The 19706-nt window shown below is 35.1% G+C and overlaps 1 protein-coding gene across 1 annotated transcript in view; it reads left to right on the forward strand.

Annotated features, from left to right (window-relative positions):
- Positions 1–19706, forward strand: part of LOC143640239 (coiled-coil domain-containing protein 102B-like) — a 71900-nt gene that overhangs the window by 25382 nt on the left and 26812 nt on the right. The window contains exons 2-4 of the mRNA XM_077108115.1: positions 5374–5986; positions 8392–8612; positions 14126–14234. Of these exons, the coding sequence (XP_076964230.1) occupies positions 5390–5986; positions 8392–8612; positions 14126–14234 (927 nt within the window). The 5' untranslated portion in view covers positions 5374–5389. The remainder of the gene's footprint in view (positions 1–5373; positions 5987–8391; positions 8613–14125; positions 14235–19706) is intronic.

A 19706-nucleotide genomic window follows, 5' to 3' on the forward strand; every position in this document is an offset into this window, starting at 1 on the left:
TGTACTTAAGCTGTTAAACTCAAATATTTATGCCTCAAAATTTGTACAGTGGTGAGAAATTTCAGGAATACTTTAAAACATATTTTTTTAAAAATTGGCACTCCAAGTGCTAAATTAGAGTAGTAAATAATGTATCCACCAAGAAATTTTAAATTGGGCATAAATTTGTACTCTGCAGGAAAAGTACTATAAAGTGTTCAAGATGATCCAGAAAATAGGAATTCTATTTTTCTAAGATTCATTACAAATGATGCATTGACACCTTTAAAATGGTTTATGGACTTTGGAATCTCTCTTTATTCCTTAATTTGTATTCCAGATAGATCAGACTGGTTACTTTCTGTCTCCAACTTATAAGGTTATTATTTGCATGTAATTTGGCATTTCTTTTTTAAAAATATATATTTATTTTTTAGGTGTAGATGGACACAGCGCAATGCCTTTATTTTTATGTGGTGCTGAGGATCAAACCTGGGTCCTGCCAGTGCTAGGCGAGCACGCTACCGCTGAGCCACAATCCCAGCCCAAATTTGGCATTTCTTAAAGCATAGAAAACATAGGAATATTATCACAAGGAAAAATTATTCTGAAATAGAGCCTTTTTTCTTTTTTTGGGGGGGTACCAGGAATTGAACTCAGGGGCACTCAACCACTGAGCCATACCCCCAGTCCTAGTTTGTATTTTATTTAGAGACAGGGTCTTTCTGAGTTGTTCAACTCCTCATTAGGTTCCTGAGGCTGGCTTTGAACTCGTGATACTTCTGCCTCAGCCTCCCCAGCGCTGGGATTACAGGCATGTGCCATTGTGCCCGGCTGAAATAGCTTACTTTAAAAGAAATGGAGTTAATTTTTAATCAGTGAACATTATCAAAAGCATTATTCTTGTCACAATTTTTTAAAGATAATTTCTATTGTAAACCTTGTCCAGTGTTGATTTGAAGCAGTGATGCCCCAAGAACAGGGAGCCACGAGAAAGAAGAGATAGAAAAAAATGAATAGAAAAGTCATAAAAGGTGAGGCTCATTGTATGAATCCCATGTTCATTCTAATGATAAAGGTAATTTCTATGAACAATCCAAGTAATTTATAATTTAATTATGACTCTTGGAAACTATAAATAGGCATGTTTTACTGTGTTTATGGTTATTTTATAATACCATGCTTTTGGAAAGGAAAGTATATAAGCTTTAAATAATTATCAAATTTATTTTACATTCTTTAGTTGACTATGGAATTTTTTCTGCCTTTATACAATTCCAAAATCTTTCATTTTGCAACAATAAGCATGGACTCTAATTTTCCATGCAATTTGCCACAGTGTAAAGATAAATTTTAAGTACAACATTTAATCAGGAGCAGAGCCTGAGCCGCCTGGCAGTCCTGTCTGGGGCCATTCACTATCACGGTTCCTCTCTGCTGTCAAACCTGCTGTCTTCACATTTTGCATTCAGTGTTCTCTTGCACAGCATCCCCAGAATACATTATTTTTATGTTTTCAATCCAAACAAAATATATATGCTTTCATACAAGTCACATGTGTGTGTTTGGCAGGCCACACATTAGAATATAATGTGCTGTTTTCTCATAGATCAGAAACCGATTCTTCCTCTTCTCCTTTAGTCAGAGTATAAGGCACAGTTGCAATCATTGCTTTAGGCTTGTGCTTTAAATCTGTATTACTCTGTTCTCTCATTGCTATGGCTTTTGCTATTGTTGTGCATGCATGAGAGGTCCTCTCCTTCTTAAGACAAACAAATATGGGAAAGGTTTCATTAGAATGCATTTTCTGTAGGTTAAGGGGAAGCAATAACTGTAAATTTTAAAAAAAAATCCCTTTGGATACTATTTTGTTCTGCCATGGTGATGCAACTTCTGCCAAAAAGGCTTTTCTTTCTGTTCCACTTCATTCTTCAGAAAATACATAAAATGTCACTTGGGAGAGATCTAACCAAGTAAATAGAGACATTTTGGATCAAAATCCACTATGTGTTGCTTTTAAAGACTTAGCTAAAATTCGTGATTAATTTATTTCTTGTTTTTGGTTATTAGCAATGTCCCAGGATGGCAGAAGCCACTATCACAGAAGACCCCCACTGTAGACATTCCTGTGAGACTTGGGCCTCTGGAACATCTGGGGTAGTAGGATTATCGGTCCCATCAGCAGTCAAGCAGAAGCTTCTACCTGGAGGGAGAGAAGCTGGGGAAGGGGTGCCAGGGAGGGAGGGAGGTGTGCCCCTGCATAGCAATCAGATGGCCTAGAGCTGAACACGCAGGGGAGGTCCTGCAAGGAAGGCAGGTCCAGGTGGCTGCAGCAAGACACATAGAGATTGGAATGACAATTGGAGGAGCTGATAGCATTTCTTTTAAGCTGTGATGAGGCCATTAAAGGAACTCAAAGGATGATGTCAGCATCAGCAGACTAATGGTGATGTGATCTGATAAGAGATACTTTAGCATAAAAATATCCAAAATGGATATCATTGTGCTGCAGTGAAAATGGATAATGCTTTGAAGCTGTAGATTTTTGACAAGGTGAGGTGGGGGCTTCTGTTACATGAAATTCAGAACACTATTGTGAGTAATATTTTTCCTTATGTTCTCCTGTTTTTTAAAAGACACTATTTATCTTTCAAAACAGAGAAAATAAACTGAAAAAATTAAATGTGACAATAGTCCAGTAACAGTACTATTGACTCCTACTTGTAATACTAAGAGAAACTTTTGCCTTACCTTGGAGAGAGCTGCTGTGTGAGCCAATCTGCAGGTGAAGTTCTATTCAGCAGTCAAAAGAAAGCAGTCCTATTGAATACAAGCTGTCTCTGTCCCATTGACAAACAAGGATATTGAGTCAAAGGCCGTTTGCATCATCTGTCCAAGACCTTTTCTCCAAAATGCGGGAGAGTCAGGATAAGAACCAATACACTCAAGATCCCACCATCTTATACATTAAGCTCCTCTTTGGCCAGAAATATGATCTTTAGTAATATTGGATGGACATTGCATTTAATATTCCTATCACATCTTATTTATTTGATTATGTACAATATTAAAATATTTGCAGTAATCATGGTAGCCTGAGAATTGAGAATTTTTAAAATGCAGAAATAAGTACAAGAAACCAAAGTCAATAGCATTAAAATGTTTTCTCTTACATCAAAGACCTTGTGCCACGATTACTGGCAAATACTTATACAGTCATCGTAAATAAATCACAGAGGATGAACGTGTATATATAGGGAAAACAATTACTTAAATGAATCCACAGAGATGTTGAATATCTCCACCTCAAGCAGGTCATCTTTGCTTGAGAAAACTCTTTGGAATAGGAAATACTATTATAAGTTCAAGGACTGAAGGATTAAACCAAACTCATTTTTATTTAGTTAGATGTGGAAAAAATACAGAGTTAATTGGTGGGAAAGACCGGACTGTACCAGAATCCAATTATGGAGTCTTCAAAATACTAGTGAAATAAAAGTTAATGAGACATTTTAAGGACATTAGAATTTTATGATACTGATTTGTTTTGAAAAATGTCAAGGATAAACTTAAATTTAATATGATAAATTAAATTCTCTGTGTTCATTTTGGAATTTCAACAGAAAGAAAATGTAATTAAATATGTGTGTGTATGTTTCCAGTTATGAATTTCTTTTGTTCTTTTCTCTCTTTTTATATTGATCTTGATCTAATAATTATCAGAAAAGTGTGGTCAGTTTTATTATTATGTCCTCTGAATTACAGTAAATGTGTAGGGATGGATTACTCCAGTCAGCTCTAATTCAAACATGATGAACACAGATGCCATCATGTAATTACAACCATGAATCTACATTATTTTAGTAAGTACTACAATAGGGAGTGAATTGGTTTGGCATCACTATAAAGTACTTATTAAAATGTGCTTTTCTTCCTTTACAAATAAAGTTATTATACATTAGTTTTAATATTATAGTAATTAACTTGAGTATTATAAAGTTACTTAATTGTATAGTCTTTAGAAAATATTATGTAGTCTTTTTACGGTCATTGGCTTATTTTATAAGTAAATGGCTATAATAAATCAGTTATTAAGTTATTCAGTTCTTAAATAGATGGGTCATAAGAAGATGGATTATCATGCACATAAAATATCATCTATAATTATTTACACCAGAAAATTATATCTGAGAATAAAAACAACAAAATCTGGTAACCATGAAACTGTATTAATTTGAAAATTCAAGTATTAGCAATTATTTTTTAAAAATGTTACTTGTTATGTTTCCAATATACCTATATCAGACAAAGTAATAGGTACACATGTTTTTAAAATTATATGCCTTTACAAATTACTTTGTAATTTGGCATATATATGGAAAATTTATTTTTATTCCTTTACAAAGCTTTGAAATGATTTTTTTAGTGTTATCAATTCAGGGATACATCTTCATTTGTGGGAGATAGTCACAACTAGTAATACACCTTGGACATATCCCAAAAATCTAGCACTAAATTGACAAATATATACCAAAAAGCAATTGAAAAAATGAACACAGTTTTATAGTGTAAATTAAATGTTTTAAATTTGTATGTATATTCATGTCATCCATTAGACTGCAGAAGTTTCAACAACAAGGGCCACATCTTATTCATAATATTTTATTCTCAGAACTTATCACAATGTTTACCGTGGTAGGAAATTAATTTTTGTATTAGGTAGATATGCTTCAGACTGTAATCAACAGGAAACTCAAGGATCATAGCTTAAATCAATAAAGGTAATCCTTCTCTTCTGACAAAGGAACTGGAGGTATGCATTCTAGGCTTTAAGCAGCATCTCAGTCATGAAATGTCTCTCTTCATCTGTCTTGTTCTCAACTTACATGTTATGAGAGGGACTTCACCTTGCTTTTCCAAACCATATCCTAGTTCAGGAAGGAAGAAAGCAGAGCAGTGAGAACTTTTCATATTGATGCTCTCTTCTGAGCAGAGGTTACCTGCCTGTCTTGAGAGTAGGGAAGAGTCCCCCGGGAGGAGATCATTAGGGAAGAAGGAGACTAATCATGGTTTGTCCTCTGGGGTTGCGATAAGGATTTCTGCACACAGAGAAGAATAGAGTCTTCATTCAACTTCCACGAATTGGGTTTAGTTAGCAGGAGCAAAGGAGACTAGTGTGTAATTTAGTAGACAACAAATATTCCAGTTTTTTAATTTTGTGATGGACAATGTTGCAATTACAAATGCATGAATTCTTCTATGATTTTGGTTATACAGGGAGAGAAAGTATGCAATATTGAAAAGATGCTTTGTTTTTCAATTTGTTTTCTCAGTATAGGGCTTGATCTAACAATGACAATGGAAATTCAAATGTGTAATTATGTCCTTTCCTAGGCCTTGAAAGACAAATATGAACCTAGATTCCATTCATCGATTAATTGAGGAAACTCAAATCTTCCAGATGCAACAGTCGTCGATCAAGCCACTCTGTGACAAGGAAGCTCCCAGCCCCTGCCCTAGGGACGCCTGTGGTTCCTGCTTGCCCCCTTGTGGGCCACCCTCTCCTGCAGCCTGTGATTTCAGGGCTCAAGCCTTCAACACCAACAAATGGGATATTTGTGATGAACTCCGCCGGCGGGAACTTGAGGAAGTCAAGGCCAGGGCGGCTCAGATGGAAAAGACCATGCGCTGGTGGTCAGACTGCACTGCCAACTGGAGAGAAAAATGGAGTAAAGTTCGAGTCGAGAGGAACAGTGCCAGGGAGGAAGGAAGACAACTCAGAATAGAACTGGAGATGGCCATGAAGGAGCTGAGCGCACTGAAAAAGAAGCAAAGTCTGTCACTTCAAAAGGAGGTGACAGAAGCCACAGTAACCCAGGGCCTGGAGCTTCCTGGCTTTGAAGGGTCTCACCACGGGAAAGACCAGCTTCAAACTAGTTCACCAATGTGTGGCTCCGTTGGTTTGGAGAAAAGACAACTTGTTGAGGAGGAGGACACAAAGAGTAAGGTAAGAAAAAATCCGCTCAGGAATCCAGACATTGCTGCACTTTCAACATTGTTCAGACCCCTGGGGCAAAGGGACAGGAAAAAACCCAGCAGCACCTCTCCCTGGGCCAGCAGGGCCACAATCTGGGTGGGCCACCCGACACTGATTTACTCTTCCACAGTTCTAGGGGAGAGAAGTCCAAGACTAAGGTGTCTGCAGGATCCTCGTCTCCTGAGGCCTCTCTCCTTGGCTTGTAGGGTCTTCTCCCTGTGTCTTCACCTCATCTCTTCTCTGTGTCCAGATTTCCTCTTCCTACAGGGACAGCATCACTAATTCCTCTCGAATGCCCCCTTTTAACTTGATCACTGCTTGAAAGACCTATCTCCAAATACAGCCCTGCTCTGAGCTATCAGGGATGGGTATGGAGTTTTCAGGAACACGATTTATCATATTGTGACTTTACTAACATACAGCAAAAAAAAAAAAAAAAAAATGGTGCAGCATTTACAAAATGTGAACAGAAAATATTTGGAGAGATTTCTCTCCATTCACCCTAAGTGTGTCAATAATAATACATTATTAGAGGAGATTGTTGCTTAAGGCTTTAGACTAGCCTGGCTACTTGGAAAAAGATAACTTTGGGCAAATATAAAGAATACATCCCATGATTCATACTTGGAGTTTTCTAGAGTTGTTTGCATCTTGAGATTTATGGGAATTCTGCATAAAATAAAGTTTCTAAAAAAAAATGTGTTTTAGTAGTTCATACATTCATTTATCAATAATCTCCTCCCCCTTTTTATGACATGGTAAGTGCTTAGGGACATACTTAGGGAAATTTTAGAAACTCATGAAAGCTTGGTCCATAAAATCATATTGTTACCCCATCTATGAAATTCCATCTCTAAAAACCTGCTAGTCAACATCTTGCAGCTTTAGAATTTATCTAAAATCTTAAGTTTTTTATACTGTTTGCAATTTATGTTAGATATAGTCTAGATCCAATTGCAAATGAAGAATTTCAACAGACTGAAGTAACATGATTACTTCTACTGGTTTGGTCTTCTAATTGCTTTTGCTTACCTTGACAATGAAGGCTGCTAGTACCTTTATATACATCTTCCTAGGAATGGGAAATGTTCTCCAAATTCAATTGTGTTAATATACAAATTTGGAAATAGAGATTGGCTACAGGAATGCAGTCAATATAATGTGCCATAAATCCACAAAATACTTCTTTATTATTAGAAGTCACTAGATTGTATTTGAGAAAATGGAAGATTTTCTGTACACATATTATGCTAGGAAATTCTTAAATTCTTGCACTTTCATTTGGAATATTTTGTGTCATTAGTATCAAGAACAAATAATACATAGATGTATTTATTCAAAGTTTTATTTTGGAAAAAATACACAAAATGCCTTGTGATTGCAAGAAAATAAATGTTTTCTGTTGAAGAAATTTCACTGGTTTCTTTACTTTGACAAGTTTCACTGCTAGCTCTGGACACATAAGAAGAAAACCTGTGAACATAGAACTTAGGTGAACACTGTATTTAACCAATGATTTTTTTTCTTAGACTTTAAAAATGAAGTACAGAACTCATTTTATTGTTTTTAAAGTATTGTAAATAATTGCAATATTAATTATGAAGACAATTAAGACATGAATAATACTAGGTAACTTTTTAAAATACATAGTATTTTAAAAAGAAAATAGTATAAATCAAGTATCATTGAAATTTTAATTGCACTTAGCTTTCTTCTATTTAAATCTCATAAGTCAGGTCAAATTTAAATTATAAACAAATGTCCACAACTTGAGTTCAATGGAGTTTTGGAATTATTACACAGGATTTTTGATTCAGTGTGCTGTCCTGGTAATTGATGTCCATGTTTATTAAAATGTCTCAATTTCTATGTGAGATATGACTAGTAAACTAAAATTAAACAAACATGCCTATTAAAACATTCAGGACCTTCCTGAAAATTCTTTCTATCCCATCCTTCAAAAAAATGTTTTTAAAAAATCAGTTTTTTTTTTTTACTTTGAAACTTTTAAGGACCTTGTGACAAAATAAATTTTAAAAAAGAATTAATCAGTTTATTAAAAACTCTGCATCTATTCAAATTTACCCAGGTTTATTTTTAGTTGTGATTAGGAAAAGAAGACAAACTGCAAGTTAAAGCAGACCCCTGGAGAAATTGTTTTATAATAATGTTAGAATACAGAAAGAAATGTTTGAAGAAGAATGTGATTTTGTTGGGTCACACAATATGACCTTTAGGGAATGATAATGAAATGCAAATATAGACTTGATGTTTATCACACCATTTATTTTCCTTTGAGAATGTTTTCCTTATGAGTTTTCTCCTGAATGTAAAATATTCAACACGATAATTGGATTATGTTTTCCTTTTCTCAGGAAGAAGGTGTGGTTCTTGATTCATTAAGATTAAATGATGAGATGAAACCAAATCCAGATTGCACTGATTTGTTCAGGAAGGGTGGTTTTGGAAGCTGTGCCCTGAAGCCTGGGCTGAGACTGCCTGCAGGGAACCTGTCCCCTGAGAATGCAGTGACTAAAGTCTCAGCCTGGCAGCTGCCTTTGGAAGACTTCCAAGAAATCCTGTGGAAGGAGAGAGAGTAAGTGCTCATCTTTGTCTCCCTGAACAGAGTTCCTTCAGTCTGATAAGCTGGTCATTTGATGATGCATTTGACCTACGTGTAGACACAAGTTGTAAGATCTATGCCCAACATGTGTGAGGCCCTGAGTTCAATCCCCAGGGATTGGAAAAAAAAAAGTGTACGATTTGAAAAGATGAGCTACACACACACACACACACACACACACACACACACACACACACACTTTTAATTTTGAAAGTAACTCATAACTTGTTAATCCTTACCATTCTTTTAAGATGACTTTTACCATTAACATGTTATCATCTCTCATTAGGCTTATGATAATTGTATTTGGATTTTTAATGTAGACTTTCAAAATACTGTGTATTCTCTATGTTTTATAGCTTTATTAGACTTTAGTGAGTCAACAAAGATGAATAAATGTTAATATTATTAATGGACAAATCAGTTTTATGACTCATTAATCACAGAAAGGAACCCTTACATGCTGTCCAAGGTGAAATAGAGGAGGCACACGGGACTTGAGACTAGGTGACCTGGACCTCCTTCCTCCCTGGTTCTGACATATTCTAGCCAGAGATATTGGGCTACTGTTTCCCTTAAGGACACAAGGTGGCGCTACTATGCTGCTGCTATCCTTTAATAACATATGTTCCTAATCCTGTTTGTTTTGTTTTGTTGATATTGGGGATTGAACTCAGGGGCCCTCAACCATTGAGCAATATTCCAAGCCCAATCTTGTATTTTATTACAGACAGAGTCTCACTGAGTTGGTTAGGCCCTTATGGTTGCTGAGGCGGGCTTTGAACTGATGGTCCTCCTGCCTCAGCCTCCCGAACTGCAGGGATTACATATGTTCACCAAAATCCTGGTTCTTAAAGCAACGCCTCCATGTACTCTATCCATGCATCATAAGCATGGCTGGACAGCCCATCTCTCACACATGGTTTTGGCTGGGAGGGCCCCTGGCAATGGGAGGAGTGTGGATTATTTCATGATCTGGGCAGGTAGGAGGCAGTCATGTGGGAGACACCTTTGTCCTGTCTTCTTCTTCATGGCACCCTTGTGAGGATTACACACAAATGGTGTCTGGGAAAGAGGCCAAAATGTGAAATACTAGATATGGAATATGTTGTGTGTGTGTGTTACCTTCACTATTAGCTTAAAAGTATTAGCATAATGTGGATGGAATTTTTTGATGCATTTTAAAATATACCTACCAAATCTGAAAGTAATTATTTCTCCATCTCCTTAGTTAAAAGACTCTAAATGGATAGAGCTAGAAAAAGAATAGCGATGTACACACACCCATAGATGATAAGTATATATTATATACTTCTATATATGTCACATATTTAAATAATTATATAATATCAATTTTTATAGATGATGTAAGTGTGTAATATATTATAGATTTGATATCTGTTTTGTATTGACTCAAATAGTAATAAGCACATGCACAAGCTTTTCAAATGTACTGCAGCTGTTTATCTGCCATTCCTTCTCCATCAGCCTGAAGTGTCTCACTATTCACTCTCCATTTTTCAAGCAATACTAATTCCTTTTTGCAGATTTTTTTATCCGTGCTTCACAACATTTATAGATTGTGTTAAATTGTCATCTGTATACTAATGTATACTTATTATTCTACCATCAAGTATAAATTCCTAATAGAGGAAAAAAAACATTAGTAGAAAAAAGAATGCAACTGAGTATGATTTACACTTGTACACATGTGAAAATCTCATCTGGCCCTTGAAGTCTCAGTGAAATTGGAGCCTATTAGTTTTTATTTCTTGAAAGATTTAGCTCTCTGTAGTCACATACTTCTCTCAAATCTGCCACAGTGTAATAGGAACGGTGTTCTGCATTTCTGCAGATAGAACCTTTTCTATTCTAGGTTGTCGGATTTAATGGTATTCATATGCTACCTTTATGCGTCCAGTCATACACATACACAAAACATATTTCTGACTTCCTTGTACTGAATTGTCAATCCCCAGAGGAAGCAAACTCTCAGTTCTCAGCTACTTCAGCATGTAAACCTAGATATGCCAAAGAATGAAGCAGGGTGGGGGTCTGACTCGGCTCTGGCTCTGTCTTTCCACTGCCTCTTAGAAACAATTCCACGGGGGTCATGAGTCCTGGTGTGTGTGTCTGTCAATCAGCATTTGCATGGAACCCACAGGAGGCCACTGCAGTCTTTATACCACAAGAGAATGTTCCCAGGGATATAGTATCGCTAGGATTCTCTCTAATCTTACAACCCTTTCCTGGAATGTCAATGAGTGGGTAGTTTCAGTAAAGAAGCTATGAATATAATTTTTTCTGTGTTTCCATCTAGTCTCTTGACTAGAACACAGGAACCAGCTACAGAAATACAGGGAATCATTTTACCCATGTATGTCCCTCTCTAGAACCTCTCATCAAGTCCACTAAAATTATTATACTGTTCACATTCAGAACACTGTTTAATTTTATGAACAACTTCCCAACATAGAAACCTGATGTTCTTACAGACCTAGGTGGACCTAAACATTAAGAGAGCAGAGTTTTGGCACTACCAAATCCTCTGTAAAGGAGGCCATGAGGTAAACTACTTTGATGAAATGTCGAAGCATATGAATCAGTCTTCCACTTCAACTATGCAGAGCACTCTGTCCCTTATAAATGCTTGCTTTGTGTCATTTAAGCTGAACTTCAGTTCATCCTATTTTAGTTCCTTAATCCTTAAAAGTAGCATGCTTATATTTTGCTTTGCTTCATTAAGTGTTGAAAATTTTTGATAATAAAATGAGATTTAAAGTACCATAGAGAAAGTGTAGTGAGTTAAAAATCTTTAAAGATATATTTATATATGTGTATATATATATATACACACACATATGTATACATATATATAAATATATATATAAATATATAATATATATTTAGAAAGATAAATATGACATTTCTATTTCCTATATATATGTACATCTATTATTCAACACAATGTGAAAAGTAATATATATTGAATATATTGGCTGCTAGATACAAAACTAATATCAGGAGAGTGTTCAGGCAGCAGTCAGGGAGAGCTGTAGGCAGTGCGGTCTTCTTGGATGGGTTCTGTGGCATGACAGTGCACTTGTCCCTGATTGCTTTACCTCCAAGCCTTGCTGTCTGAGTTAATGTGCTTAATTAAATTTCTTATCTAATTAAATAAATTATACATGGCTTTGTTGGCAACTTAAGAACACCCATTGATAAAAATGTAATTATAAGTAGCTGGGAATGTGATCACAAAATAACATCTTTGTTGCTTTTGAAAGTATATTTGTAGTAACTTTTATTGTTAGCAGTTAAATACTAACTCTAAATTTTAGACGGTTATAAAAATAAATACATTTGTGTTTTTCATGCCCAATTATTTTTATTTGGCAAAAATATTTTGAAACTAATGACTTACTAGGAAATACTGATTAGACATTTTTTCAATGCAATTTTCCACAGTGCAAAATTATCTAGAATTTATCAATTTTTCAAGTATAATTTTCTTAGCATTCTGTTTTTCAAATAACAAAATTAGTTTTAGGCAAAATATCAAAGCATATTCCATTACACAAATGTAGTTAACTAAAATTTTTGATTCATTTTTTAGTCATTTTACATTTTGTCTGCCATTTAAGTTTTTCAAATATTGACAATATTCCAAGTTTCTATTCATTCAAACCTAATAAATCAAAAATTTAAATTTTATGATGATTATCTTGAATGTCCCAACAAAGTTTCAAGCTTAGAACTACAATTTTTAGACTATTCAACTTAAATTCAAAGTGCTAGTCAATACCTGAAAACTTTTAATATTCTAATATGCATTATCATCCCAAATTTAAAGTTTCCATGTGCCCAATAGGTATTGTATTTCCTAAAGTATTTCAATGATTTGTAGACATACTTTCTAACTCAACACAAAATAATATATTTGGTGATCTGAAAATTATTTCTGTACTTATTTTCTTCTCAACATCCCAAACACAGTCACTAATTTGGACAGAAATAAATCTTGGTAAAAAGCTTGGGTGTTAGCTGGCTGGGTTTGCTCATCAGAAATTGGAGCTGAGGCTATTAATCGGAAGCATAGATATTCATGGGCACAGTTTTGAAACCTAGACTTCTACACTGAACTTTTTAATTTGGTAATTTTGTTTAATGTATTTACTGTGATAATAGGATTGCAAATCAAAATCCTTATAAAAATTATGGTGGATTTTTTTCAACCTGAGTCCTTTGTAGTTAAACTAAGCTGTAAATAAGTCTTTTATATCCTTGTATGGCTTGATTCATGCAAATGCAATTATATAACTCTTTAATGGCTCTTTATACATTTGATTGGATTAAACTAATATATTTATAGCCTGACACTATTTGAATTATTCTTACAGCATTGCTACAAGGAAAATTCATATTTCCTACAGATAGGTAAATGATGCTCAATTTTGATTCCACATGCATTTTCTAGCTTTATAAATACATTTCAAGATCTTCCTAATAGCACTTACCATTACTAAAATAAATCTGTATGTGCTTATTAATTATAATTACAATAAGGCTGTAACTATCAAACACAAATATCTCAGTGTTATGTAACACTCAGAATTTATTTAGCTAGAGCTGAGCATGTGCGGTCTTCACTAGTTTTTTGCTGTTTCACATCTAATATCCCTTGTCTGAGCTTAGAGTTGAGGAATGAGGAAATCAACTCCATCATGAAACGAGGAAAAAGAAGGAGGATGTTTGAACAGAAATCTAATATCTTATACAGGCGAGGACAGGCCAGCTGTAAAGATCAACCTATGCTAATGACAATCACACATAAATTAATTATTTTCAATGACTCACTCTAGTGGACATTGTGGGCAAGGAAAAAAATATCAAAGGCTTAGGTGTTAAAAAAACAGATTTTATCCTACTTCTGTTTCTATTTCTACAAATGGAACATTAATCTAAATTATTTCCAGTAGTTTAAATAGAGATCACACTGAAATTGCTTTGTTGAAACTAAATTGCAAATAATAAAAATATTTTCGATCCCCAATAAGTGACTAATTTTTAAACTTAGATGAGCTTCTTGGTGTTCTGTGTCATCTCAGAGGATGCTTCCTTCATATATGGTTACAAGAGGAAGATGTGTCAAAATGAAATTAGAAACATGTATGTCCTTCTGTGGGTGGAAGTCATGGCAATCTGAGGAACTGATAGAAATGCACGGCAGCAAGCAGAAGGGCAGTGTTGGCAAAGCCGAGTTTACTTTGTTTGATCTACAGTAAAGCTAATTGCAAGAATAACAAATTCAACCAAGTTTTAGTCAATATTTATACATTTTATACATTGAAAGCACATTTTCTCTCATAATGGCCATTAACAAGTATCAAAGATTAGGAGGAAAGAAAACACAAAAATTGATACATTCCTAAAATCTTTTTCAAAATATGTCTGTTTCACTTTCTTTTACTTCTTAAATGTTTTAGGATGCGTGTTGCTCTGGAAAAGAAGGTAGAACGCCTGGAGTCAGCTCTGTCCCTGTGGAAATGGAAGTATGAGGAGCTAAAGGCCTCCAAGGAGGCCAACGTGCAAGAGGTACATCAAGATTCAGAGGATTGTGTGTCTCTGGGGTCTCTCTTTTGTGATGGGAGACTATGACTAGAGATGATGAGTTTTGTTGCACTTTAATGCAGATTCATTCGTTTCCTAAACTTTGTACAGATTTTGATGGCATATAGCAGTTTTCGGTTTGGTCTTGGGACTTATATTTAGGTCTAATGATGTGATGGTATTGAGGTTGGTATCTCTCGGCAACCTTGGAGGGTTGCTCTACTGACAAGGGATATTAACAGGAGAGTGGTCTGGAGTATTTGGGGGTAGCTAGGGACTTGATAGCACTATATAACACCTCAGAACATTGACCTATACATATTTAGTAAACTACACATAAACAGCGTCGTGATGCTTGGGAGGAAAGGTATTAGAAGGGAAAGGAAGAAGTCACTAAAGAGAATGAGAGTAAACAGGTAGAATTCAAGGAAAGGTGAATAAGGAAATTGAAAAGAAATGAAAAGACAAAAGAAAAAAATAGAAAATAAAAAAATTTAAATAATAAAAAATGTTTAAAAATTTTAAAAATAAAAATTAAAAAAAAAATTTTAAAATGCAGTCTTAGAGTTGGATTAACTTCTCTTCCAGTAGGTGGAGCTGTGCCCACCAGGCCAAGCTTCTCCTCTCAATACGCAGGAAGCAATCACTGTGAAGCGGCTCCTCCTCCCGCACTGGGCGGCTCTCCAATCCTGAGTGTCTAGGGCCTTTTCTTGTGTCTAGTCACTTCCCCACTTTTCCTCCAGCCAGGCCCTGCTCACTGGTGACCTCACCACAATACTGGATACAGGCCAGGTCTACTGCTCCCGGGAGCCCTATTTTCTTGAACAACTGAGAGAGAGAAGGGAAATTGCATAGTAAAGGAAGGAGACCCTCACTGTTATACAAAATTACATATAAGAGGAAGTGAGGGGAAAGGGAAAAAAAAAACAAGAGAGGGAAATGAATTACAGTAGATGGGGCAGAGAGAGAAGATGGGAGGGGAGGGGAGGGGACGGGGGATAGTAGAGGATAGGAAGGGCAGCAGAATACAACAGACACTAGTATGGCAGTATGTAAAAAAGTGGATGTGGAACCAATGTGAATCTGCAATATGTATACGGGGTAAAAATGGGAGTGCATAATCTGCTTGAATCAAATGTATGAAATATGATATGTCAAGAGCTTTGTAATGTTTTGAACAACTAATAATAAAAAAAGACAGAAAAAAATAAATCCAAAAAGAAAAAAGAAAAAAAAACATTCAGAAGAGAGAGAGCAGCAGGTTGCCTGTCTCGGAGTGGGTAACGCAGTGAACCCAGGGCAGAAGGCATGGCAGAGAGGAGAAGGTGGATAAAAGATTGAAATTCCTCTAAAGAAAACTATTTGAAACCACGTGTCAGTAGCAGACTTAGTCACACCCTGGCTGTAAGAGTCTTGTTCTGAATGGCACACTGTGCTGCAGTTTTATGTTAGTATTTCTGTTTCTTAGAACCCTCTATTGTATATATTTGAGATGTACATAGAGACGGTGAGATGGTTCTTGATCAACATGACAGTTGGTACCACTATAGACTCCTGGGAAGGGTCTGCTCACGATGTATTTCTTACCATCCATCATAAACAACTAACTGCACATATTCTTTAATGAAGCAGTCTGAAATATCAATTTATCCCTAGTGGATTTAGGTTCTGTTCATGGTGGCATTATAATTATTTATGATCAACCATTTTTCTTTCTAAAAAAAAAATTTTTGTTTGTAGATGAACACAGTACCTTTATTTTATTTATTTATTTTTATGTGGTACTGAGAATAGAACATAGTGCCTCACACATGCTAGGCAAGCGCTCTATCACTGAGCTACAACCCTAGCCGCCCCCCCCCATTACCTTTTTACATTTCTTTTGATTTATTGACTGTAGAATATTGTCATTGACCCTCTCATTTGAATGGTTTATTAATATCTAGTATTCAAAGACATGAAAAGAATGAAATCCTGCCATTTGCAACAATGTGGGTGGAACTGGAGATCATTGTGTTAAGTGGAATAAGTCAGGCACAGAAAGACATCCTCTGCGCAACCTCACTCCAAAGTGAATATTAGAATACAGATGTCATACAAGTTGTGAGTAGAAAGGTGGTGACCACAGGCTGGAGCCAGGGAAAAAGGAGGCCTAGTAGAGGTCAAGCAGTGTGGGGTGACTGAGATGGGACTAAGAGGTTTGAGCTTGGTGTTTCACAGTAGGGTAAATATAGCAATGGTAATGTGTTTCAAAAATCTGGAAGAAAATACTTTCAATGTTTTGCCATAAAGAACTGGTAAATATTTGAGGAGATAGGTGTGTTCAATACGATGTACATACTACAATGTATTCAATACACAATGTATTCATGTATTGAAACAACACACAGTGTCTCATAGACACATATACAATTTTTAAGTTTTAGGTATCAGTTAAAAATAAATTTAATAAAACAAAAAGAAAGTTGGGCACGGTGGTACACACCTGTAATCCCAGCAACCTGGGAGGCTGAGTCAGGAGGATCGCAAGTTCAGAGACAGCCTCAGAACTTAGCAAGGGCCTAAGGAACTTAGCAAGACCCTGTGTCAATAAAATAAAATAAAATAAAATAAAATGAAAAGAGCTGGGGATGTTGCTCAGTGTTAAAGTGCCTCTGGGTTCAATCATTTACCCTACCCCCCAAAACAATTAAAAAGGAAAGTAATTGTACATAATTCTGTGTTCATTGTATCAGTTAGTGTTCGGGAAAGAAAAATGAGCAAATCAAAGGAAAGAAAATAGTGAGCAAGAATCCTGACAACTAAATCCTTTCAAGTAGGTTAACATTTAGCAGGTGCATGTGAAATATGCAGATATTGTGTACATGTACACACACTTACATGGATATATGAACTGGTGATATTTATATATGAACAAGTACCTAACTGAACCTGGAGACTCTGGGTACAAACATTTGCAATTAATCACTTTACTTTTACTGGAAGAATAGTTTACAATATGAAAATCATGTTATTCTTAAATATGTGCATATGCTATATATGCTAAAGGATTCCAAATTTGACTAAGAAAACTAATATGTGAGATAAAATTGTTCTGAAATCCAATTTTCAAAAAGGCCACATGCATGTACTATCTCTTGCCACTAGTGTGCAGTGCAGACTTGATAATGTCACTGAGTTTCATAAGCCTTTTTATTCAAGAAATTTAACAGTAACATTGCAACTGGTTGGGGAAGAAGTCATGGTTTCAATTCATTTATAAAGCAATATGTATATTTTTAAATGTTTGATATTTTATATTCAAAGATGATTTTTGGTAGCAAGTCTGGTAATGTTCACTCTAAACAAATCAACAAAAATAGTTAGGTGAAAAAAATAAAACAAATATACAATTATAAAATATAAATTGTTGCTTCTTTGTTTGATGTCCATACAGAATTACATATTTATACACATGTGATGCTTTTACAATATATAATAGTGGTATGGTCTTCAGAATAGAAGAAGAAAGCTCAACAAATGAATAAAGAATTTTTATTATAGATGAAGAAAATTTATAGACATAAATGGTTTGTTCTATTTATATGGGATTGATAAAAATCTCTTTTCACTTCCTGACAAGTAACTCATGTTATTCTTAGAATCTTTTTGTATGAATGTTGTATGCACATTTATTTTAATTTTTATATAATGATGAAATGTTTAAAAATACTCAAAACTGAATAAGAATACCTAGTCACATATAATTATATGTCTTTTGTTTAATTCTTTTTAATAATGGATCACAACAGAAGAAGGATTTTATGGTATATTTTAAAATGGCATTGTCAGGTAAGTGTAAGGACAAAATATTCAAAGTATAGATACAAGTTGATTGACATTCAGAAAAAGTGTGTCATGATGCATGAGTTGAAATTTTATACGTATTATTCTTTCTTACTCTCTGTCTCCTCAAAACTTTTGATAATTACCTTCACTTTCACTGTCTGGTTTTATGGTTTTATACATAAAACTGTTTGAATATAAGAGCAGTTATTTTGTGGATACCAGAAACAGTTTAAAAGCAAATTCATGTCTGGTTGAGGACTGCTGATGAAAAGATTAGCAATTGTTAGAGCTGGAAACAGATGTGCTTGGTCGAGCTAGATTTTTAAAAATGTATTTAAAAGTCTGGTGTGCTTTAGTGAGAAATCATTCTTAAATCACTGACATTTAGAGAAGAGAAATGGTAAGAATTTAATTGTAAAATCTAAGTAAGTATTTAAAATGCAACCAAGACAATGAGCAATAGAGGTAATTATATCCAAAATGCTGTTCCTGTGTTGAATTTAATACTTATTCAGCTCTTTCCTTGTAAGTCTATACATATTGATTTGGAATTAGATTAAGAATTCTAAGTGTGCTGAAATGATCATTCCTATGAAATCGCATGGTCTAGAGGATCAAATATTCATGCAAGAAACATTGATTACAAATAATTGTGACAACTCATTTAAAGAATAAATGACTCTTATTCTTTCCATAATGGAAGAGATCCTTTGACATATATGAGAATACTGCTAACATTTTAAATCCGTCTCAATCTAAAAACCTGAAAGTTTACATTTTTCCTGAAAATACTGTGCTTCTACCTCTTATTCTTTTATGGATTGTATTAAATAAAATATAAAATATTCTATCATTTTATGATCATAAAATATGTCTAATAGTTTATAATTTGCAATGCTCTTCATTAAATGTTTGTGAATGATTATGTTCAGAGGCAAAGGCATCTCTTGCTACCCCGATTGTACTTACAGCCTGCATCAGAATCTTACCTCTGACATTTCAAACACCTTTCTGATGTGGTGGAAATAGGTTAGAATTACTAGCTGCACAAGCTAAAATTTTACACTTACATTTTTTAAAGATATATCATGGGGAAGCTGTTCTACACCTACCAAGTAAAGGTCCTTGAAGATTCTTAGCAGAAATAGGTATCTGGAGAACTATTAGCACAGTTGTGAGAGCCAAGCTAATTTGGAAACATTGTCTCATTGCTATTCTTGGGGCTTAAGAAATAATTCCATAGAAGTGAGTGAAAACATTAATGTGTCTCTTCAATTCTCCCTCCAAAATACAGCTGGTACTGTTCCTTTCCATTCCTGCACCATCCCCGTCAGAGCCAGCACAATCTCTTGCTTGGTGTCTCCGTCCAGGTCTCCTCACCACCATGCCTGACCTACTTGACTCCTTTTCCATCCACCAACCAAGGAGATATTTCTAAAGCTTTACATTAGTTTGAAACATTCCAAGACCTCCCTTGTACTTAAAGTAAGCACTGTCTTCCAAGAACTTTGGGAGACCAGGAAATGCAAATTCACCTGGCCAAACCACCTTGCAGACATTTGATGGATGCCCAGTGATGACACCACTCATTTCTACCTTAACTGCTGAGCAGTGACACAATTTTAGCTA

This window comes from Callospermophilus lateralis, unplaced genomic scaffold, assembly GCF_048772815.1.
Source record: "Callospermophilus lateralis isolate mCalLat2 unplaced genomic scaffold, mCalLat2.hap1 Scaffold_139, whole genome shotgun sequence".
Classification (NCBI taxonomy): domain Eukaryota; kingdom Metazoa; phylum Chordata; class Mammalia; order Rodentia; family Sciuridae; genus Callospermophilus; species Callospermophilus lateralis.